The sequence below is a fragment of the Bolinopsis microptera genome, chromosome 6 (assembly GCF_026151205.1).
Source record: "Bolinopsis microptera isolate Bmic1 chromosome 6, MBARI_Bmic_1.0, whole genome shotgun sequence".
NCBI classification, from domain to species: Eukaryota; Metazoa; Ctenophora; class Tentaculata; order Lobata; family Bolinopsidae; genus Bolinopsis; species Bolinopsis microptera.
In genome coordinates, this window is record NC_087077.1 from 7,947,719 (window position 1) to 7,973,025 (window position 25,307).

At 38.6% G+C, this 25,307-nt stretch overlaps 4 protein-coding genes across 4 annotated transcripts in view; 1 reads left to right on the forward strand and 3 right to left on the reverse strand.

Annotated features, from left to right (window-relative positions):
* Positions 1 to 25,307, reverse strand: part of LOC134816909 (transmembrane 9 superfamily member 2-like) — a 129,731-nt gene that overhangs the window by 50,201 nt on the left and 54,223 nt on the right. The window lies entirely within an intron of this gene.
* Positions 83 to 24,774, forward strand: LOC134817633 (hippocampus abundant transcript 1 protein-like). The gene is made up of 11 exons (XM_063826872.1): positions 83 to 231; positions 584 to 736; positions 17,248 to 17,375; positions 17,694 to 17,808; positions 19,895 to 19,994; positions 22,075 to 22,187; positions 22,370 to 22,483; positions 23,403 to 23,587; positions 23,889 to 23,986; positions 24,227 to 24,390; positions 24,569 to 24,774. Exons 1-11 carry the CDS (start codon positions 142 to 144, stop codon positions 24,761 to 24,763), a joined length of 1,455 nt encoding a protein of 484 aa, XP_063682942.1. The 5' UTR covers positions 83 to 141; the 3' UTR covers positions 24,764 to 24,774.
* LOC134817562 (zinc finger CCHC domain-containing protein 24-like) lies at positions 11,722 to 13,096 on the reverse strand. Its single transcript, XM_063826750.1, has 4 exons — positions 13,015 to 13,096; positions 12,334 to 12,474; positions 11,939 to 12,031; positions 11,722 to 11,797 (listed from the first exon to the last, which is right to left on the reverse strand). Exons 1-4 carry the CDS (start codon positions 13,024 to 13,026, stop codon positions 11,747 to 11,749), a joined length of 297 nt encoding a protein of 98 aa, XP_063682820.1. The 5' UTR covers positions 13,027 to 13,096; the 3' UTR covers positions 11,722 to 11,746.
* LOC134817247 (zinc finger CCHC domain-containing protein 24-like) lies at positions 13,356 to 14,832 on the reverse strand. The gene is made up of 4 exons (XM_063826388.1): positions 14,725 to 14,832; positions 14,392 to 14,499; positions 14,117 to 14,221; positions 13,356 to 13,812 (listed from the first exon to the last, which is right to left on the reverse strand). The coding sequence occupies exons 1-4, from the start codon at positions 14,734 to 14,736 to the stop codon at positions 13,747 to 13,749; spliced, it is 291 nt and encodes a 96-aa protein (XP_063682458.1). The 5' UTR covers positions 14,737 to 14,832; the 3' UTR covers positions 13,356 to 13,746.

A 25,307-nucleotide genomic window follows, 5' to 3' on the forward strand; every position in this document is an offset into this window, starting at 1 on the left:
TCCATTAACTTAAATATTGATTTATTGACAAGCCAGATGATGTTGTAAGTTAATCCTTTATATTAACCTTGATTTCCTCAAAAGTTAGAATGATGTTGTAAAATGGTAACGTAGATCTCTCCGCTGGAGACACCAACAATCATGTACAAATCAAGAAAGAAAGTAGTTCGGGCTGTGCTCAAACGACGACGGTCCAGTTCGGCGTCCAGCAGCAACCAATACGCTAATATGGTGAGTAATGGGGGGTTTCACTGGGGTACGCGGGTACGTGAGTCCACTAGGATACGTGGGTATTGGGTGAAGTAAAAATTGTTTGGAATGATTCCAAATGCATCGCTATTGGACCAGACGGTGTCGTTGGTTCTTTAGAATAAATATAAAATGTTTTTTAAAGAGTTTACTCCGGTATGATTTTAAACTCTTTAAATTTAAACTGTGTAGTATTCAGTTTTTAAATGGATGGTTCAACCTTCATTTAACTAAAAATATGGGTTCACTTTATCGGCTATAATAGTTGCAGGGCTAAGAAAGGACGAATCGCATTTCATATTTTCAGGCTGAATTTGAACACAATAAATTGCAGGGATGGGGTAGGCCGAGCGTTTTGCACGCAGTAGTTGTGATCTTCCTGGAGTTCTTTGCGTGGGGTCTTCTAACTGTACCCGTGGTCAACGTCATGGCTCGAGCTTTTCCTTCGTACACCTTCCTTATGAACGGCATGATCCAAGGAGTCAAGGTAAGATATTGTTATTTGTCCGATAGACGGATATACTATGTTACATTATTTTATCACTAATCTTGTAAAATACCATTTAATCTATCTGGCACTCCTGAAGTTATTGTCAGATCCACCTGCAATACACCCGGACTTACTGAAAGAGTTATCGCCTAGTGCCAATATAATAGCTTTACGGTAATCAAATACTTACTCATTCTGGCTAATAATAGTTGAGAAGCGGACATTGGCTAGGCTGTGGTTGTCATTTTCGTTCAGCTGTAATCGAAGTTGGCTCAGTACTACCGCCTGGTTTGTACATTGTCATGATCTACATTTACAGTGAATGGTGCTCCTTACAATGAATGGTGCTCCTTTAAAAAACGAAAAAAACACATACTGAAATGGATTATCCCGAGTAGTCATACACACGATTAATTATAAAGAATTCAGCAACTTTTCTTAAAGAATACACACTATGATCATAATTTGGCAGATGTACGTGACCTACTTGCCGCAATATTATCTTGCCTAATAATTCGCTGCATTGTACCTCAATACAATAGCTGAACATCTCACAGTACAAGAGTGTACAGTACAACGTGTGTGGCATGTTATACAACGTGCAGTGCACATGGTTTCATGCTATAGTCGGTGTTGTTGTGGTAGTTGTGTTAGACCCACATTGTGTTACGAGGAATTATCTGGAGTATGTGGAAATGGGGAACTTTATGCAAGACGTGTAGTAAAACGTGATATGTATCTTGTTGGAGGTAAACAGTCAGGTTGCTACTCTTTACCAGTCAGGTACTTCATCAAGTTAGTGGAGCTTCAGGGCCGAAGTTCTATTCTGAACATGACACTGGGGAGGAGGGAGGGTATTTAGGTGCCGAGGAGGGTTCGCTGAGGAGGGTTTGCTGAGGAGGGTTCGCGGGACTGTTCTGTGCTCCCCTCTTTAAAACAGTGGAGGAAGTGTTTCCTTCGGGTGCGTCAAAGTTGTTTCTTGGTAACAATTATGTATGACATTTAATTTTGACGGTTTCTATAACATGTGGTCTTAATATCGTGTGCGGACTTATCTTCACCAAACTGATTATGATACATGATAATGAAATGATATGTTCGAAACATAAATTTGTAAACTGCTGTACATTGCATTGTATAACCTTTATTACCTGCTTCAACTCTCAATTTATTCCTCTCCAAAAGGAACAATTAAAGTTTCACAAATCACACCGGCTAATTCGTCTCTGATTGCCCGGCCACCTGATGTCACATTGTCACACAGTTACAATATTACTGTGCTTTAATAGCTAACAGCAATAATTCTGTCAAATTTGTGTCCAGTATGAAAAGACCCGTGACCGTACCGAGGACTCTGTAAAAGTTAAAACGACTAGCAGCCCCACCAAGTAAAGTGTAGTTATTATAATATTACCACTAATTCCAGTTCCTCGGTGCACCAGATGTTGTTCAAGAAAGCTAACACGAGTACTACACAAAGTGCGTGTAGTTTAGCGAGTAGGTACGGTGTAGCTGTAGACTGAGTGTAGTTGTAGAGTGTGATCCTTGTAGAGAGTGAGGAGGGTTGATCTCCTATATTAGGTTACAATATATGTAATGTTACCAGGAGTCTGCCGTGTGGGTAGACTGTCTTTATGATTGCAACATTTTGTATTTAGCATTGTTATAATATATGTTTAAAACGCCCAAATGATAATAACATAATACTGTCCAGCATACCCAGGTATCGTATTATTTAACAATCATCCAATCATTACTTATTGTTAACCGTATATAATATGTATCGCTGTATCAATTAGAGATGTAGAGTGTAACGTGGTGTATGATGAGTTGACTCTTTTCTCTCTTAGCAAGCCAAGTATTTTAACAGGAATTATCCCATGTTATCGAGCATGTATTTTTATATCTAGTCGTGGTTTAAATACTAATAATACATGAATTCAGACAAAAGCTTTCCACGGAGATGCCGAATGTGCAAATCGTATGATCTGTGAATCATAATAATATTATTACAATGATAAATTTAATCAGGACTTTCCGTTCGAGAAAAATCAAAGTTTTGAAATGACCTCATCTACTCTCCGGCGATCTCAATTTTCATAAGTAAAATGGTATCATATTTCTAGTCTTGTAAATGTGTGTGTTAAGTGCTAAGGATCACGATTGAAACATTGGGGAAACAAATACACACACACATATCATTAGTATTATACGAAAACATCTAACTTTAACTTCCTTCAATTCTCAACCTGCGCATAACTTTCTGGAACGTTCCCTCAAATTCGTACCATGACAAATGAACATTCCTGAAATCTTATGGAAATTCAGCTGAAATATTTATAAATAATAAATAAATTCTAACATTTATTGCACGCTTCGACATTAAAATATACCCAACAAAGATGTACATTTAAGTCATTCAAGCGAGACTTAGTGTTGAAATATAAAGATTATGCACTTCTTTATCAGTTCAGAATTTATGGACAAATATTAGTATGAAATTACCAAAATTATGCATTTTCATATAATCAGCTCAGACATTATGTACAAATATCAGGAATATCATCAAAAGCTAGGTGGAAATAAAACGTCTTTAGGGCATTTAAAAACATTCTACAGATGATAATGACCTCACTGATTAGGGCAGTTCATTCCAAATTTGTAAGTACATATAACGGGGGGGGGGGGGGGGGAGAGAGACACTTGAATACCATAAGTGATATTTTGAACTTAATACTGAACCGAACAGATAGAAAGTGGAGCTTTTTGAGGTAAGTCATGATAGGTTCACGTATCTTTTTTCCGTATTTAATAAAGTAATATACGTCCCTATCCAACATTCGGAGTATTTTATTATATTATATATAGTTACGGGCGAATTCGCGTAGAGTGTAAGAAGGAAAGTGTACTATAAATCATGTAAATGAGCACCTTCCTTCCCCTCCAGAGGAGACCCGAGGGTGGTAAACTCCACGGAGGCAGATATACGGAATTTACCACAGCTTTGTAAGATAGACAAATCACGGTTCATCAAACGACCACAAATCAATCAGATAATTAGATTTCTCTTCACGATAGTGTTCCTTGCAAGTGTACCCACTTGAAAATATATCGGGCAGAAATATTAATAATAATTATATTATATAATATATCTGATCAACAGAATGGTGTACAGAATTGATTGGAAATATGACGCTTATTCACATAATAATTCCGGCAGCACGGTCCTCATGTTTAGGTGAATGACCTGACCATACATATTATTATATTACAATAATTATAATATAATGTTTCATGACATCTTTATTTATGTAAATTGTTAGCTTTTTACAGCTGTTCGACGTAACCCGTCGTTTCATTTTGTTAAACTTATAATATTATTTTCTCAAAAATAATGATACCTAATCTACATTCCTCAACAAATTACGTGATCTGATTAATGATTATAGCGGGTATTAGAGGAGACATCATTTTATTAGCTAAACATAATATTTGCATTTTATGTTCATTTTATCCTTTAATCCTTTAAAGTATTCGCCCCCTATAGACAAGAATGCTACAGGGTGATAGGGACAAATTTTGCTTTCGCACACAATAAAAAATTATGCAAAGTAAATGATTTAATCATTCGTATAACCTCTAACAGGTTATTCTCTAACAGGTTATATCGTGGGGTGTTTAACTTGCGTTGGGCTTTGTTTTGCGTTGGGCTTTGTTTTGCGATGCTTTTAAAGTTATGAACTTGAAGTGAATAATCTTTATATTCACTAGCAGGAACCCGTCTAACCCTAAAGTGTCAAGAGGCTAAAATAATTATTACCTATTTAATTCGCGTTTTTGACACCACTTGGGGGTCCACATTTTGGGCACTAAAATTCTTATTTTTTATTTGTTCATGCTCATTTGAAGGCCATTAAAGCATTTGAATCTGTTAAAAAAGTTTAAAGTTGATGCCGTGGTGTCTGTAAAATGGCACGGATATATAAACAGATATATATCGTCTCGCTTTATATAATATATTATAATAGTAAGATTCGACTCTCTGGATCTTATTTAAGTTGAGCCTTAGGTCGTCACCAAGAAATTCTGAAACTTTTGTCAGGATTTGTTTTGGCTTAGCTCAACTTTTGTTCTTAAGTATACAAGTTAAAGTCCCATTTGTAGAAAAAACGAAGCAAATGAGTAGACCAGCGGCTGAAAGTGATGAAAGCATCAAAGTGGAAGCGTCCAAGATGAGAAGTCACGTGACAACAGTAAAAAAGAAAGACTATCAATTAAGTCAGAAGCGGTGAAAACAGAAATCAAATTATATGAAGATGGGCAACATTTTGCACCAAAAACGTCGGAAACAGAAATCAAAAAGGATGGCGACAAATCGTTTACTAGATTGGGAGTTTTTGTTTGCCCAAATTGTGAAATGCATTTTGCTTCAGTAGAACCTTTCATCGACCATGTCCAGGGACATCATTCTAACCTTGTTTGTTTTAAAGACCCGAGGGCCACCCTTAAGGGCTTTGAAACCGGTTTATTGACAATATAATATATAATAAATAAACTGAAATCGTAACATTCATGTCAATACTAACTGAAATAATATAAGCTGTAGTTAAAATAATAATACTTACTGTCACTTAATTAAGATATATGATGTAATAAAATGAATCTCTTTATTTCCACACTAATTCTCACACCAAGCTTTAATTCACACACCAAAACTTGATGCACAAGAAAATCTCCAAATTCTACAAAGAGACAACAGCATTGTTCCTGAACTATGCCATAGTCCTGTTCCTGAAAGTGAATGTGAGACGACACCAACAATGGTGCAAGAAAGTAACGAAAAGCCGTTCAAATGCTATAAATGTGTCTACTCCACGGACAGAAAAGAAACTTTATATATTCATCAAAAAATTCATTCCCGTGCAAGAATATATAAATGCGCAGAGTGCCGACTGCCGCTACAGTGCAAATCATAAATCACATTTAATTTCTCATCTGAGTCGGATGCATCTCAGTGGAGATATACAGTTTAAATGTTCGCAATGTTCATTTTCTGCTGCTATTAAATCTCAGTGGATTGAACATAAACTGATACACTCAAGCGAAAAACAACAAAATCCTACAGAAAAAACACTGCATACTGATAGTTTATTGAGCGCAGACCAGACATCAAATACGCTTCCTATTCACTTTCCACATTCTCACGCATGCGGAGGCTGTTCATATTGTAGTGGAATAAAACAACATAGTTGTCCACAATGTTCTTATGCCGGATTTAAAAGATCCCAGTTGGTTGAACATCAAAAAATTCGTTTGGACGGCCAGAAAAAGTTCAAATGCTCTTTATGTCCTTACAGTGCAAACCGGAAACAAAGCTTAGTAACTCATATCCGGGTACATTCAGGTGAAAAACCCTTTAAATGCCCACTGTGTTCAGTTTGTACCACTACGAAATCGCAGATGGTTTGCAATAAAAGGAGGCATACCGGTGAAAAGCCATTCAAATGTAAACAATGCCCCTATATCTCTGCCTTTAATTCAAGTTTGGTTAATTACTATAAGACTCACCATGAGGCGAAACCCTATAAGTATAACTGTCCACATTGTCAATTCTCTGTTATTAGAAGGTCGCAGTTTAAAATACATTTACGCATTCATACTGCAACTGGTGAAAAACAATTCAAATGCAACGTGTTCGGATACTCCTCAACCCTAAAATCAAACGTTGTGCGTCATCAGAAGACTCACAGAAAACCCTCGGACACTCCAGGTCAGAAGGCGGTTAAGGAGGACATTGCCTCGACCTCAGCTGATAACGACTACCCTGAGGACCTCATATTTGTTAAACCACTTGCACTACCTTATGTGAAACCTATGTCTATCGTGGAGATAGACAGTGATCTACTTGTACCATCTCACATAACACAGCCAGCTTTACTAAACTTCTCGTCTCAGTCTGTTAGTCTGTCCCCACACAGCCAGCATTACTAAACTTCTCGTCTCAGTCTGTTAGTCTGTTCCCACACAGCCAGCATTACTAAACTTCTCGTCTCAGTCTGTTAGTCTGTCCCCACACAGCCAGCATTACTAAACCTCTCGTCTCAGTCTGTTAGTCTGTCCCCACACAGCCAGCATTACTAAACCTCTCGTCTCAGTCTGTCCTCCTCCCACTGTCCCTGTCGCATCCTCTACGACGTAACATTCCAGCTCTAATCAGTTCGGTTATAGTGAAGTGTAAATAACATTGACTTATATTATTATATCACTAACCATTTTGTGAGCATGATGAATCCTAAAATGTTATCTTTAAATATCTCATTCACTGTTTTGGGTATTCCATTTAATCTTGATCTATTCTCATGCTTTGTTTTATTGTTTAATTATGCGACTTATTAACATCAAACTAGCGAAATTCATTTTACCTCAAAACCATCCTCCCTTTAAAAAGTTGTCTTTCTTACTTATAATGATTTGAAAGAATCCGCCAGTTTTGTTATTTCCTTTTATTTCCGGATGGTATCATCGGACACTCTAACCAGCGAACTGAAATTTCTCTGCGGATAGAATAAAATAGTCAATATCTGTGTCCACTTGCGTCTTGCACTGTACTAGCTTTTACAAAGGCCCCACCATCCTTCTGCTAATATGCCACTTTTTTTTACTAAATTTTAAAATATCGTACGGTTATACGGTCTCAGCCCAGCCGTATCCCTCCTCATTAAGAATATATACAAATCAGCTGATACACTCTCAGACACACATACAAAACTCAACAAAGTTAACCAAGATACTAGACCCCGCCACAATCTCGGTGATCACTGATCAAGCTACCCAGCCCTGCACTAATTTTACCCACACAGTTATGAGAACTAACAACACCAACTCCTGCATTTTGGATGTAAGTGGGATACAGCTTAGGTAACTACACCCAAAGTGCGCAGTTCTGTAGCACGCTGAACAAGAGAGCAACAGCTGCTTCTCCAACAAGAACGTACGTGTTTTAAATACAGATTAGGATCGCGATTAGAGCAACCCGGCTCCACTGAACACCATTGCCTTTATCCTCCCGAATCTGTGGCAAGTTAGATAACCGACCAGGACTGCAGGCAAGGTTACAGACATGATGACTAGCATGTAGAGGAACTCTGTTTTGGAGATGTAACTTGAACTGTTATCCTCAAATCACGACGTGATGAGCAGGATTGTTACTAGGAAGTAATCTCCCTCTCTCGGGTATCAAGTCCCGTACCTCCTCCACGTGTTCTCTCAGCTCGTACTTTGGGGCTACTTTATTGTTCATTATAAAGATCCTGGCAAGGGCGTCCCTGAGTTCTGACACTTGCCCCGTATAAATACCGGGGACTCCTCTCCACTCTAAAACAGGTTGATATACAAGAAAGAACCGTCGGAGCTGCAGTTAAGAGCACTACAGCTCTCCAACAGGACTGGTTCATGAAGAACAGCCGTGTAAACATAACACCCTCCTAAAACATCCCCCACATTAATGACATGGCAAACGCCCGCTCCTTTATCGGTACTATCTCCATGGAGAATGTACTGACTGCAGCTGTGTAATGTGTATTAACCTTTTGTGAAGCCCACCATTGACCTGAAATAATAACTAGCTTTATTTACAAGCTTTACACAATACATAACAGGATAATGTACGTGTAAAATTATCACATATGCCTCTCATCCCCCGGCCGCGGAAAGGGGGTTATGTGCTAATAAATAATCTCAGTGTGCTTTGTGTGCCGAGAGAGAGTGACTGTATCACTGTATTGTTTCTATGTGGGTTGCTTTGTTTGTAGTGCCACTTGGTGCAGTAGTGGTGGTTGTGAATGTTATTTTGGGGTAAAGGGTACTTGTGACCCGCATAATGTATGGAATATGTATTGATTGGGATGGACACTTACTGGTCCCATGACTACAGAGTACAGACTAACGATTTATATAAGCTATGGAAGCAATATGAGAGCAAGGATACCCGAATACAATGAACTCAGGAGCGAAGGCTGAAAAAATGGAGAAGAGTACGAGGTAACATGATAATGAGAAGTCTTCTGTATACGTCACTTAACTCACCACCTGAGAAGAGATCTGTAAAAATAGTTTAACAACATGATGGATCATGGATGTTGTTTAAAAATGGCCGAGTTTTTATCAAGCATGATCTAGACAGTAATCGGTGTTAATTTTAATCTCTCTATATAATAAAGTCTGCATAATAACGAACCTACAACACTACTGATGCCACCAGCACCATAAAGGGGACCCTCCTCCAACAAGCTAAGTTCCCACTTGCATCAGGGTAGATAAGATAATACCACTAAGATGCTAAGAGCCATTTTAGCCGATTCATTCAGGTATATCAGGCCGAAGAGTGTGAGGTAGAGCCATTGGAATGTTCCAAAACTGCATTCCTCTATATTAAGGTCGTTTATTGCTGTCTCTCCTTAATGTGGTAGCGGGTCCTAATAAAGTGGTTAACAGTTACACATGTGCTGAGTAGTCTGGTTTTTATCTCCTCTCTGTTGGGTGGTCACACAATGTGATGTCCCTTACCTAATCTCAACATAGGAAACTGGTAGAAAGGTGGTTAGTAAGATATAGAAACATTGTGTAATGTATAACGATTATACATTGTATAATGTATAAACACGGGGATGTGAAGGTAGACTAAATGACTCATTACTCATTAGTCAATGTACAATTGATGTACATATAATGTACTTTACGTGAATAGGCTTTCTAGAAACCCCATTTCATATGTGTTGAATATAATATATTCGACACCATATTATTATTGCTAATGCAATATGAAACTGTGAATATATAACAATCAAATGAACTATCAATTCCGAAATATATTTTGCCAATTTGCAGGGCAATACACTTACTTTAAGTTGATTGTCTGAAATCTCGTTACCATGGTGACCATTAGGTACTGGTAACGTCCTCCCCTCTTCCATAATGGAAGCAGGAGAAGCCGTAAGATATTGGTGATAATATCTAAATATAGATGTCAACCAGAAAAGGTCATAAGCAAACAGACGAGTCTTCTACACGTAAACTGTGCAAGTGAATTCTGGTTGTTGGTTTACACAGTGGTGTGTAAAATGTAGGTGTGACATGATACACAGATACATGATAGAAACTGCCCATATTTATCGACGTGAAAATACAATATTATACATTATAATACGGATATATTTAGAGATATGCGGATATTGTGTCTGTAAACGCGTGCCTAATTTTCCGTCCAGGTATTTTAAAGTCCAGGTATTTCCGAGTCGATTTTCTAATTCGTTTGGGAGGGAATGAAACTGAAGTGATGTTACTCATGGTAGTAGAACTTCCGATTACAACATTTTCATATCTTCAATAAAGATGTCCGATTAAGTATAGAAAACTGAATAGCATTAGGGTAGTTATCCTTGCCAATATTTCGAAGAGCAGTCTGGGTGCAGCATTTCTGTGCAGCATACTTACATCTTAATTGGGAACTTTTTGTAATGTTTTAATCAATCGGAAGTTCTGATAAAAATTAAACCTTGAAAAGCGATATGTATCGGTACCTGAACACAGTGGCGTAACGAAAGGCCCTGCTGACCCCGCTGTGCAGGGGGCGCCGTCTTAGGGGGGCGCCAAATCGTCGTTTGAATGTGGGACAATTTCGAAAACTTAACTAAAGTACTAGCAAAACTGCGCGTTTTGCTCTAGATACACACTTTTTTAGAGATTTTACCGGCGTATTCTTTAAAATCACCTAATTTGTTCTATTTTAGGGAGGGGGCGCCAACAGGGGGGCGCTTTTTTCGGCAGGGGGCGCCAACAGGCAACGTTACGCCACTGCCTGAACAGTCACAAAAATTTGCCTATGCAATGCAACCTCCAGGAATTCAGAAGAAACTCGTATTTTGGGGCCGATTAGTCTAATTTTATCTACCTGAGCTGTGACGTTTACTTCGTCATAGTGCTTCCTTGCGAAACGTGGTGCACAATTACGGAATGTGCCACGCGCGGTAACAGTAATGACGTAGCGCGCGGCGACTCGGCATAAATTTGTAGGCCTCTTAGCGCAAATAAGGTGCGCGCGCGTCATTAATTCGCGCGCCTTATATTATCGTGTCTACATACATATTACATAATATCTCCCCATCCTATCGTCACGTTATTTTGCATGTCATAGTAGAGGGCTGTTTAATTCCTGTTTAATTCCTGTATATAGTTATCTCACTATCTCAGCCGGTCAGCCTCTGAACATCGTAGACTTTTGGGTGGGCTCAGATTAACTGCAATGGCCACATATATGTACAATTTATGAAGCGACATGTGCCAAAAAATGCCCAGTTTTCCGTTCTTACGATGCGAAATTCGTTCAATCTCACATCGCAACCGAAGATCTAACACAGATGACAGATACACCTACATTATTAGATAGGAACTGTGTGGCCGGAGATAACCTATGAAAATCACAAACATCATTATTTCAGCTGGCAAATCTAAAACTTCAGTTATTGTACTGCGGCCATTTTAAGTGCTGTGTATCCGAATCGTCTGTTTAAGTTGTGAAGCACGGGTAACGAATCTAATCTATTGAGTTACTATCTGTGGTGATTGCAAAGAAATTCATTGATAAAAGATTGAACAAGTAGTTTCATGAGGTTGAAGAAATAATAAACGATTTTCAAAAAAAACAATTATGATTAGGAAGATAAAAAACAAGTGAAATCAGAAATGAGAATGATAAAAACAAACAATTAATTAAGTTATGAGATATTTATCCTTTCCAAATAAACATCTTGCCATTATTTGGTGAAATTATAAATTTTCAAGTTAAATTGAAACCATAAACTCATGGCTACCGATTACATCAAACAACACAATTCAACAGAAATATTTAGCATACTTTCTGATAAAAAATAATCTAAAACTTTAAAAAAAACAATAGGACACATCTGGTGTCAATATTAAGTCTAGTTCATTTAACTTTCTTCATGTTTATCATGTTTCGCGGCACCGAAACCCCAGCTGAATGCATTTTCCACAAAGTTCCTAGGATGGTATATGTCAATAAATCTGTATTACTCTGTAACGAGTACAGGTAGAGCGGCAGAGTCGATTATTGATGAGACAAAACATCGTTTAAAAGGTGGTTCAAACCCTCTTTTGCTATCCAACCATTTATCCTCTCACCTGTGGATGCTCTTCTTTTGGCTTATGAGTATCTGACTTCTCCAATGGCACCTGTTTATACGGATAGACAGTAATGTGGCACCTTTTACACTCCTGTAGGAATACTTGCGTTGAGCTTTACCCTTCATTCTCAGTGCCGAATCTTGCCTTTTCAGGCCAAACAAAGTTATAGGGGGTCGCCAAAAAACCTCACCTTTTTTAGGTATGTAACAAGAAAAATGTCGTATGAAGGGACCAAAATAATTTGGCATGGACGTTGTTACGCCACTACAACACCGCCCACCCCTCTTGGTGAACAACTTTTCTACTAACACCCAATACTCTATAATTAATAATAGAAGACTTGGGGAATATGCAAAGTATCGGAGCGTTAAAAAGATTTTTTTAATGGTAACCTGCCAAGTGTTGGCCCAGGAATTGCCACTCATCCACCCTTTATTGCATGCAGAACAGCGGAAGTACCCAAACGTTCTTTCCTTGCCTTGATATGGTGTCAGATTCTGGGAGTTCTTCTTCTGGGAGTTCTTCTTCTTCTTCTACAATTAAAAAATGGTTATTTCAGGTTACATTACTTTAGCTGTGCAACCTTGAAATGGTTAAAAGAATCCTTCAATTAACTCTCGATTTGTACTGCCAATAAAGATGGGAATTCATAACATATCGTAAATTACACAGAGAGGTAAATAAATACGTCCCTTCTTCGAGCGCTCTTCATAAATTAATGATTCAAAATTTGGCCGCTTAATTTCTTTAAAGGCCTCTAACGTATATGGTATAGATTAGATTTACCTTTCATGTAAAGTTAGTCTTGTTCAAAGATATTGATACTTTACCAATTTATGGGCCAAAATATATGAAGTATGAGTTCAGGGGACTATTAACTGGCTTATCTTGTAAATCTTAACGAAGAATAATAATCTACTAATTGTAGGTATATTAAAGTATATTAAAATGTAGGTTTTTTTCCCGATTTTGACCTGGGGATATACTTTTATATGGTTCCCCCCCCCCCCCCCCCCCCCCCCCCCCCCCCCCCCCCCCCCCCCCCCCATATATTAAACAATTTATGTACTTACCGAATTTGGCATCGTTTGTGTAGGATCGATCACTAAAAAAACAAAGAACTGGTTTCCACCGACTAAAATTTCTAACGAAACAATTTACAAAAAGGTTTGACACGCAATAAACCCATTATTTGTGATGCACGCGCGCCACAATGAACTGTGTGACGTCACAACTCGCTTGGCTGTCACAAACGCTGGCAAGGTTACTCGGATGTGTGCAAGTATAACCGTATAACGTAACCGTATAACGTAAGTTATAATTTATAGCTAGTCATAATTTGGGTATTCTGTGTATGGTTAATTATCATCTTCGATACCTTTGTCTTCGAGAGTCTATTAAGTGCTACGAAGCTGCTTGGTGAACAAATAAAACAATCTTTTACCAATATCGTCAAAACTTTACAAGTGTTTAGATTCACAAAATACCGTTCTTGAAACAAAATGTCTTTCAAACTCTTTCTTAAATTAGAAAGGTCATACGATTCTGTAAAACAATTGTATCTTTATATCTTATTGCACGTTAATTTTTCTGGAAATATCAGCTGCAGTAAGGTTTTAAAAAGTTACAATTAGTCCAAATCATCAGAACACACAGTGTCCGTATTACAAGAAAAATCCCCAAAACGGAAAAAAAATCTGACCAATGTACATTGTCCTGTTCCGAATTATGACGAAGTCCACCGTACTGAACAGTGTTCTGTAGTGTCCTCTCCCGCTCACTGATTAGTAACGTTTAGTAACAGTTTAGTAACGGTCTCGTCCAAATTTCGTGCAGGGGTAGCCCAGCCTCTTACATTTCCCGCACAGCTCCTGAGATAAATTTGAGTCAGGTGATCAGTATGACTGTTTAACTTTTGCCTAGAAAAAGCAAATACTCTAATTTCTCACTTGGAATGTGATTCCGTTACAGAATAATATTATGATAACAAAATAACTTTTCTACTTCTTATCACAGCTAACTTTAAACCCCTGAACATACTACTTCACAGAGTTAGGTTTTTGCATTCGAGTAAAACATCATCAAATAAAACGTCGAGCAGGGGGGAGGGGGGTATCAAGCCGGTCCTTTATGATCCAAAACAAATTATAACAAATTGATTAATCATAACATTACCTGTGGGTGTGAGACTGTAGGATTGCACTTGTCCTCCTTGTTTCCAACTCTCTCGAGTGGCTTCTGTTCGTGTGGAAACACCATTATGTTGCACTTTTGACACATCTGTGGAAGTTTAGCTGTGATGTGACCTCAAATAAAGCTTAGATTTCAGGTTCACTTTTAAACTAACTTTTGTCTGTTAAGTTTAAACTCAATTTACTTTGTGGAACCGTGTTCCTTAATTAATGTATTTAATGTATATCTACAATCAAGTGAATTTAATACAAACTAACTTGTCCGGTATTAGCCCAGGAATTGCCGCTCTGCCAGCCTCGTCTACAATTCGGACACTGAAAGTGACCAAACATTCTAGCACTGCCTTGGTATTCAGTTTTACCGATCTGAAATATGCAGAAATAAGCGTACTGTATGGTATATAATTTCTTGGTATGGTGCAAATCACAGAGGGCAATGAAATAAGAAATTCGATAACCTGTAAACAGAATATACTTCTAGTTCTTTGCACATAATATGCTCACAATAGGTCTTGTTATCTATAACTTGAATGTGCAGCAAATAGAAGAATTTTCAAAGCACTGACAGAATAAAGCGTAATAAAAACTCACTGAGTCGGACATGATGAGGATTAACTAATAGTTGTATTGAGATAACAAAATAAAGGAAACCGTGCGAAGTGAGCAGAGTGAGTAGTTCTGCAGTATTTATAGGCGGTACTCCCAGAGCTACCCCGTTTGGCTGGCAATTGGGCTGTCTATCTCTCTCCTCGTGAGTTGTGACCTCATCACTTTGTTGCAAGTACTCGGTTGGCTGGCAGGGACACTGGCTACTTAGGAAGCTGTTTATCCAGTCTTGGCAGCTGACTTGCCAGCCATCCGGAATTGGGAGGAAATTATCTTGTGCAGATTACTTTCACATTAGTCACGTGACTTAGTAACACGCAGGTTTATTCTAGAACCTTCTATGACATTCAGAATTTATTTTGCTGTATTATAAGCTGGTTTCCTGCGAACTTGAACTACTGAGTAATGAGTAGCCGTGTCAGTTATTCTGCCTGCTAACCGACTGGCTATATTAAATATCTTTTGCCTTGTTGAATTATTAATTATTATATATATATATTATATTATTTTCCCTTTGCGATCTCGCTTGGTTTCATACAATTATAAACTAAACGTATTCGGTATTGCAGTTAAAATTCTTTGAATATCATATATCAATTGACCTTATGAAATTGTTACATAAAAATTCTGAAATTAAAAATCGAATAGATAAAAATCATGCAGACAAAAATCTGAAATATTAAAATTATCTGAAAAAATTAAATTTTGAAGAAACAGTCCTCTGGAAAAAATACCAAAACGGCATCCACAGTTTATATCTCATAAGTATATATTATGTATCAAACTTCAATCTGTTAATGTCAATGTCATGACTAAAATCGACGGTGAAATGTCCACACCTCAACTACTAACTAAGCTTTACCTCAAATTGTTCATTGGCATACGTAGGGTGCAAATTTGCACTTATCATTTATGATAAGTATCAATATCAGCTACATTTTTCTGCCACACTGAAATTGTCCACAAGGATAGCCCAATCTGCGGCATTTTCCGCACCTCTTTCTACCCCAGTTCTCCTGAAAATTGGGATTTTATAATTTATTAATCACCTAATATACATAGAGGGGCAGAAAATCGACAGCGATTTTGTGCCGCTCTAGAATTTTACCGATTTAGTCATATCAATGGCAATATTTGGAATGTTAGTTCGTTAAATCGTAGTGTGGTGAATAAAGACAATGATTTATTAGCGTTTAGTTAAACTGGCGGTTTTTCTTATCGCTAATTATCAATATTACCTCAGGCCTTTTTGGGCTAACATCTCTATTGACCTCGTTGTTTTCCACCTTTCCCAGCGAGTTCTGCTCGTAAGGGTACACTGTTATCTTGCACTTTTTGCAAGTCTAAAATATAAAGTAAAAGCGAATAAAGGATACATTATACTTTTCTAACGGTCGCAAGATTTTTTATAATCATTCAAAAACTATTGTCAAATTACCAATCAACCCCCCCCCCCCCCCCCCCCCACCCCTTGACACAAAATAAAGTGAACAAACCTGGCCTTGGTTTGCCCACGAGTGGCCACTTTGCCATGTCTGCTTACACTTTGAACATTGAAAAAGACCAAAAACCCTGTTAGGTCCCTGATACGGCGTCTTTTTGAAATTCTGTGATGAAATAGGAAATCTTGTATCATTGGAGACTTTTTAGTTGTAACTTGTAAAAAAGGAGGCCTAAACATACTCAACGTCAAAATAACAAACCGAGTACATCACTATGAGATAGTTAGAAGATTCAGGATTTATTATATTTGGCAATCCAGGCTGCTCACTTTTGAAGAGGAAGACATCGCAGATCAAACACGGAATGAACCAAGTATATATATTATGTATAACGAAACAAAAAGTGAGGGAATAATATGCGTACGATGATCTGTTGAAATATAAACCTAAACACCCAAGTCTTCTGACATTATTAATCCGATAAGCTTAATATTAATGTAAAATGTTGTTTCTCATATTTCCTCAAGTTATCAAAACAGCCGGTTGGCTGGCAGGAAAGCTGGCGGCAACAGCTTTAATTTATGTCCTTCTAGAACGTTCTAGTAGAACATAACAAAAGAGCTCAACTCATTGTCCCAAAGTGCTCATTATGTAATTATCTAGCTGTTCTGTAGTAGAATGAACATTGAACATTCATATTTTAGTCTCCTCTTGTGTTATGGGAAATATACTATACTTATGTATAAGCTAATGTCGGTGTATAACAAAGATAGCAGTGACGCTCTAGTACACTGCTAAGACGGGTATTATGTACGCTTTTTATTGAATTGTAACGTCCTTCGCATGAGAAGTGTCTTAGGTAATGAAAATTGTAAAATTTAGCATATTATGCAATGCATAGATAAATAAATCATTATCTGCAGTACATAATGTTCAATATCTGCCATGAAGTTCAATATCGTCTCCGAAGATAAAAAATAACCATGAACGTAACTATATTCATCACTCTCAGGGAATCCTGTCGTTTCTAACCCTAACTCTACTCCTTAAAACTCCTTATTTTCAGGGTATCCTGTCGTTTCTGTCAGCCCCGCTGGTTGGAGCTTTGTCAGATGTATGGGGGAGGAAGTCATGGCTGCTAGTCACCGTTTTTTGTACCTGTCTTCCCATTCCTCTTCTTAAAATCAGCGCTTGGTGAGTTACATAATGTTACATGGTGTTACATAATGTTACATGATATATACTAACCGCTCTCTGGAGACACTTCTATGCAAGTGTGCTTATTTATAGCTTTATAGTCTTCAGAAAATGTTCAAACTTCAATTCTCATCCACTACAGATTTCGGTTCCCCCACCTTTATGGAGAATATTCGTCACGACGGTTTCCCATGTGCCGACATAAAAATTAAGTTAAATTGTACGTACGGTTCGGATTTCAATTTTTCAAAATGACCTTACACACAAACTCCCCGTCTCCAAAACACCCAATTGTTTAAAATCCCTAATTTCCAGGTGGTATTTTGCTGTTTTCTCTCTGTCAGGAGTGTTCTCTGTCACCTTCTCCGTGGTGTTTGCTTACGTGGCGGATATTACTGATGACAATGACAGAACGGCTGCGTATGGCATGGTAAGATAACGAGTTACCTTAGTTCCCAAAAATTTGTGTGCCATTATATTGAGCACAATTTATTTGAGCCCGAAAAATTTGGGCAGAAAATTTGAACTCATTTGGGCGACCGAAAATTTGGGCACAAATTCTTCGAAAAATGAACAATTTTCCACTAAAATTTCAGTTAGATATTTGCCTTAGTTCATTATTATTCCTTATTATTCCAGTCATTTTGCTTTCAATTTTAAGCATGTAGGTGGTAGTCTGAGTTGTTTCACATTATGAAATTTACGATCTGCCCAGTAACTACTAAAAATACAGTGATGATGGCACAGTACAAAATGATAGCCTCACCAGATGGTCGAAAGGTTTGGCCAGTGTCCAGTTCTTTGAGAAAATCCTTCTTCCCCACATAGAATCAGTTAGAGCCTCCATCAACAACCCTGAGCAGAAAGCGCTACTGATATCAGATGTGTTTCGGGCCCAACACACACAGACACTAAAAGATCTGATGACAGCCAACAACTGCATCCTACAGAAAGTTCCAGCTAATATGACCCATCATGTACAGCCCCTGGAAATATCTATCAATGGACTGGCTAAGAAATTCATGCGCAATAAGTACGAAGATTGGTACGCGAAAAACATAGTGTGTCAGCTCAATGGAGGGGTTTCATCAGACAATGTGAAAATTAATATCCGCTTGACAGTGATCCGTGAAGTACACGCTCGTTGGATCAACGAACTTTTTGTATATTTAAAAGGGAGGCCAGATGACATAAGGAAAGGCTTCGAGAAGTCGGGTATAACTGATGCTTGTAGATCCGACTTTACGGTGGATGATAATCCATTTGCAGATCTTGTTTAAATCTCTAGCTATCCGTACCTCTATCCATTTGTTTTATTAGTAGCTGTTAGCTATACCAGTTATTTCTATTCATTTAAAATATAAGCCTTTTTTCTTGGTCAAGCCATGAATGACAGATTAGAAAACTAAAATTTCAAATATTATTTCACTTGGATATGAAGAAAAAGCCATCTTTCTATAGATTTCAGGGCCACAGGCCAAATGCCAAAAGTTTGGTTAGCAAAAAATTTAGCAGACGGAAAAGATTTATGCAATTAATTTGGTCTGCAAAAAATTTGGGCGAGAGGCCCGCTCAAATTTTTTGTCGCCCAAATTTTTGGGAATTAAGGTATATTGGGTTAATTACCAAATTAGTCCATGGATTAATCATTTAATGAACGTGGGTAGGTTATCAACAATCTACTGTTCTACAGGAACATCGGGTCAAAATGTGCGCTTTGTCTGCGATTATTTAAGTTCAAATTGAACCCAAACTCTACAGAAACAAGAATTGCGCCGGTTAGCGGACGCTAGATTTCCATCAACCGTAGTGATTGCCATGCCTTTTAAAATTTAAAATTAAAATTAACGATAGTTTTATGTTGGTCAAAATATTAAATAATGGTTCTTTATTCACCATTCTTGGGGCGCTACGGAACACAAAATGGAGGGGTTGCCATTGTCAATTAGTCAAATTCTAAAAGTTAAATGACCGAACACCGTAGCGCCTGCGCCTGTGTGGTGATATGCAGTTAAAAGTCGTGAAATCCGTAGTAGGCAATGCAACTCATAATAACATTTATGGTCCATTTCGTATAACTATAACAAATCAATCATTCACAACAAAACGAGAAGTTAGTATGTTGTACCACATCAAGATCAATGATCAAGTAAATAAAAGCGTGAGCTACTTAACACATGTAATGTATAAAATCCGGGAAATCGCTTTTTATCTAAATCAATTGGCGCCGCGCGCAATCGAAAGTGTGATTCGATCATCGTCAAATCGTGCAAACGTATGCGGAGGGTAACCATGGCGACTACACCATAACTGCTCTGCGCGCGGAGAATATGCATTAAAATAACGTATGCGGAGGGTTATCCATGTTTTGCTTTGTGACACCGTACGAAAAACTTAGCTACCTACTATACCCATTCTCAATTCCTTCCACTTCTATACATCTTATGCCTTTTTAAAGAAAAAGACAGTTGATGTAAAAAATTGATGTAAATGTAATCATCAACTTGCCCACTCAGGTGACAGCAACTTTCTTCGCTAGTTTCATCGTGTCTCCCGCTCTGGGATCGTACGTTGCAGAAACCTATGGAGACGTCAGTGTTGTTCTTCTTTCAACAGGTGAGGTAACTTAAATAACTAAGTTATAACTTAGATAACTACATGCGACTCACGTCACAGGGGTGTTGGTATCCTGATTTAGCATCCAAACTGCTCATGCTGGTGGTGCGCAGCAGAATTGTTAAGTAAATAATGAAAAGTACTATGCACTACAAGTGTGTCACGTCCATGGCCGTGACGTACTTGTTGTTACTTGTTGTTTTTCTTCAATTAGCAATGCAACAGAGGCACCATACAATTGAGGTGGGTACGTTAAACTTAGTCACGCTAGTCGCTAATAAACACACAATGTGTTCGAATCTTATGTTGTAAAAGAAATTCCATGCGGACAATTCTACATTCTACAATTATGTAAATTATCTTGAATTGTCAGGAAACTCGGTCACGTAAGACATTAACCGGCCAGTTGGTAGATCACCGACCGGCTATAAGCCGGCTACTAACCGGCTATAAGCCGGCTTATAGCCGGCTATAATTTTTATAGCCGGTTAGTAGCCGCTTACATTTGTTGTTGAGCGACGGCTATTAGCCGGTTATAAGCCTGCTATTAGCCGTTTTGGTATTAAAAGTGGTTATAAGCCGGTTATAAGATATTAACTCAACTACATCGTACTGAACGATAGTCAGGAGCCGGCTATAAGAAATTCAGTGAAAACGGCTATTAGCCGGTTATAAGCCGGCTATTAGCAGTTTAGGTATCGAAAGTGGTTATAAGCCGGCTATAAGCCGGTTATAAGATATTAACTCAGTTCAGTACGATGAAGTTAAGTTAATATCTTATAGCCGGCTTATAACCACTTTCGATACCTAAACGGCTAATAGCCGTTTTCGCTGAATTTCTTATAGCCGGCTCCTGACTATCGTTCAGTACGATGAAGTTGAGTTAATATCTTATAACCGGCTTATAGCCGGCTTATAGCCGGCTTATAACCACTTTCGATACCTAAACGGCTAATAGCCGGCTTATAACCGGCTAATAGCCGTTTTCACTGAATTTCTTATAGCCGATACCTAAACGGCTAATAGCCGGCTTATAACCGGCTAATAGCCGTCGCTCAACAACAAATGTAAGCGGCTACTAACCGGCTATAAGCCGGCTTATAGCCGGCTATACAAATTGTAGCCGGTTTATAGCCGGCTTATAACCGGCTTATAGCCGGTCGGTGATCTACCAATTTCCCAAAGTTTTACTGTTCATGCAGGACATCTGCAAAATAATCCCGCACCTACTATACAATATACATGTTGTCTCTGCAAAGCAAGTCAGATTTAGCGTCCAAATCAAAGTCGTATTTCCACAAGTGCTAATAATAATTTTACTAATTTTTACCGAGATTGCCTCTGGGAAACCATAATTTCACTGCACAGCAGCTACAGGGCAATAAGAGTACAATAATTTACTAATCCTGAAAATTCTGATGGTTTCAAATAAATACGTAAGTGTGTATATTATGTCGTCTCGTGTCAGGCACGTAGCCAGGGGGGGGGGGGCTAGGGGGGCGGCAGCCCCCCCGGAAAAATCGAACCCCAGAAAAAAGATAAGCCCCCTAGTCCCCATGGTCGCCTGGTAACTGGGCTGTGTTTATGACTGCAGTCAGTCAAAAATTTGAACTGTGGATTAGTAAATATATGTCATTAAATCCAAGCAAACATTCTAGAAGACTTCTATAATTATAGTCAATAGTGTCCCCTAGACCGTAGGAAATGTAAAAATCTGAAGACGATGAGGCCTGAGTAAGTCGTAAATTCTGATTGGAGAATGCAGATTGCTGTTGTGAAGTTACCAAATTTACGTGAGTACTTGATTCTTTTCAATCCCAGTTTATTGCTGTCCTACAAATTTCTTAAATGCCAAATGTCGTCTAAAACACCCTGTTTCGCAAAAAATTTCCGGGGGGCTGCGCCCCCCTAGCCCCCGCTAGGGGCTGCGCCCCCAGACCCCTGCCACAGCTTGATTGGACGCGTCGGCTCGCTTCGCTCGCCGACAGCCCCCCTCAAAGAAAAATCCTGACTACGTCCCTGTCTCGTGTCTCTATTTCACATATCTAAACAAAATTCCTAACCTACCACATTCCTTCAGCGATAGCACTGCTGGACGTGCTGTTCATAGTGGTTTGTGTCCCAGAGTCTTTGCCAACACGACCCAAAACGTGGGGTGCTCCAATCACATGGGAACAGGCGGACCCCTTCTCGGTTAGTTATCTTTCTTGGACTTGAATATCTTTGTAGTTATTTGAAATGTATCATAGATTTTCGAAGCTGAAATTCGACAAATGAACGCTTTTTACTTGTGGTAAACCTTGAATTCATCCTCAGTTTCATTTCCCTGACCGACATCCAATATAACTAAACTTTATACCTAATCCTACTCTCAGACTCTGAGGTCAGGTATGGGCAACCACCACATCCTACAACTGGGCCTGATCATCCTACTGTCCTACCTACCTGAAGCAGCTCAGTACAGCTGTATGTTCCTCTATCTCAGACAGGTACAATGAATCCAGCAACCCCTTTCAGGGTTGCCATATCCCAGAGGCAGGCAGGGCATCCTCGTGCTATCCTTTCGTGGGCCATCTAGGTCCAGCATCTCATTTTTAAAAAGAAGTCAATTACTATTATTTTCTGCGGGTAGAGGACCTTTGGACTGCCTCCAGTGTTTTAATGTTTTAGTCTTGAACTTTGTGAGGATTCCAAATAGCAGAGCGGTACTGGGTAGATACGGAAAATAGTTTTATCAAGGAAAGTCATAGTAATTCTCGATATGTTTTCGAACGTGCCAAGTACCCATGAAGCCATTTTGTTGGCAATAATTCTATTTTGACCAAGGAATTATGGTGTTAATACCATCCAGAAGATAAGTAGGATCTGTCTCCAATTCTTTAAATCTAGACACTTTTGTGTCGTCGGTAAAATAATTTATCCTAGGTTTCTTAACCACGCCTTTTAAATCATTGACATAGACTAAGAACAGGAGAGGGCCTAGGCCAGATTGTTGAGGAACGCTGCTAAGAATTCCTGTCATGTCCGATGTCGCAGACGTCTCCATAACCCGGCTAGACAACCGTCTCCTAACTAAACCTTATACCGGGCGAGGAAGACCTAGTTGTTGAAAGTTTTATTTCTAAGAAAGAGTCTTATGGTATTAGTATGAACAAAATATTTTCTACTAAGCGCTCTGAAAACCTAAAAATAATATAAAACTGGAGTGGGGTTAAAACAGATGTCTTATCGCAAAAGTCGGAAACAGCTTGTATGGCATTATTGGTACGATAGGGAGCTTTTGATTGGACAAAGAGACATTTCATAGAACATTTTTACCCATATTGTTGCACCTGCTGTTTTTAATCATAAGTGTCTGAAATTTAAACTACATTTTACTGATGAGTCTTATTAATAAACTGTGTTCAGGTTATACACTTCTCGGCGGATGAGGTTGCAACGTTCATCGCAGTTATCGGTGTCCTATCGGTCACATTCCAAACTCTGATCCTGGCATTCCTGTATAACTGTGTGGGCCACAAGACCACTATGGTAATAGGACTGGCATTCCAGGTCTTACAACTGGTTTGGTTCGGACTAGGGCTCAGCAAGTGGTGAGTCTTCGTTCTCCTATCTAGATGACATAATGGGATATTATTATGATTAATGATGTAACTGAATACAATTATAATATTGCATATTTTTATAATTAAAACATTTGTAGTCTCTTTTAGATATGACATAATGCTGATAAAACTTTAATGAGATTCTATACTATGCACATTAATATCCATGTAGAATATCAAATTGTTAAAGTGTAGGCTATAAGATGTAGGATAGATGATGTAGGATGTAGGATACTAATGTTAGACGTATGTCGTATGGAAGAGATAATGAGGTGATGTACCATCCCAGGATGATGTGGTGTGCGGGAGTGCTAGCTGCTGCTAGTTCAATAACCTACCCAGCTATCAGCGCCTACGCTAGTCAGAACGCCGACTCAGAACAGCAGGGTATGTTAGCTAGCCCCCTGTCTAGCCCCCTGTTTAGCCCCCTGTCTAGCCCCCTGTCTAGCCCCCTGTCTAGCCCCCTGTCTAGCCCCCTGTTTAGCCCCCCCCCCCCCCTGTCATATCACTTATGTAATATGTATTTCCACTGATCCTTCACTGAATGGCTCAAATCTCCACTTGAAATTCCAAGTTCTAAGAACTAATCACAAACTCTCCCACACTCTTCACGTACTATTTCGTCAGGTTTACTGCAAGGTATCTTGACTGGAATCAGAGGACTGAGTAATGGGTTTGGGCCGGCTGTGTTTGGTCTCCTATTCTTCTTCTTCCATGTTGAACTGGACGAAACTGTGCTGGACGAAAGTATACCTAAAGTTGCAGAGGAGGACCTTGGCAGATTTACTTCAGTAAGTGTAGATTTCTCATTTCTCTAGTGGGCTAAGTTAAACATTGAAATTGAAGGCTATTGATTCCAATTTCGCATACTTTTTAATTGAACCTGAATTTTCACTACATCACCATTCCTCGATCACCATATTATTAAAATTAACTTTTCCTCACCGATTTTAAATGCCTATTTCTCAGATGTCCCTACCTGGTGGACCCTTCCTGTTTGGCGCCCTGCTCGCATTCATCGCCCTCCTCATCACAATGTCCCTCCCTGACGATGCGCCACACAAGGTCGACCTTAAGAAAAAGACTGATATAGACAACGATTCACTAGAATCTGGATTTGTTAATCAAGATCTCAGTCCCCTTTTGTCAGACTCTATAGCGTAGTGTTCCCAGAATGTTGTATTAATTGTTCGGAGAGCACGTGCGCTGCTGTATTTTCTAAGCTATAGTATGACTTGTTTGTGTGTGTGTGTGGCTGGCTTGCAGTACATGTAGACTTCATTAGTAGGGGTTGGATAGGATTTTTAATTGTATATGTTAACTTAATTGTTACAATTTAAACTTTTATACACAATCTTAAGTCTTAATCGTGATCTTCTCTCGCATATATGTTTTTTGGTCGAAAAGTAGGTCGACAGAGCGTTTATAACGCTCAGCTAATCTCCTTATTTCTTTATGGATTTTCATCGTGCTGCTAGCATACTTATTAATTTATTTTGTTGAGTGTTTCGATACAGCAATGTTCCTTACATGATTCTTGTCACGCTTTCACTCATTAATGAACTTCGTTGCGTTGTCTAATACGATTATAGTTAATATTAAACCTTCTTCTAGATCTAGTGGTTTCAATACAAGTGGTTTGAACTTTCAATCCAGTATCAGCATATTTTGTTATGTAAATGTATTTTATTGATATGAATGCGTACTA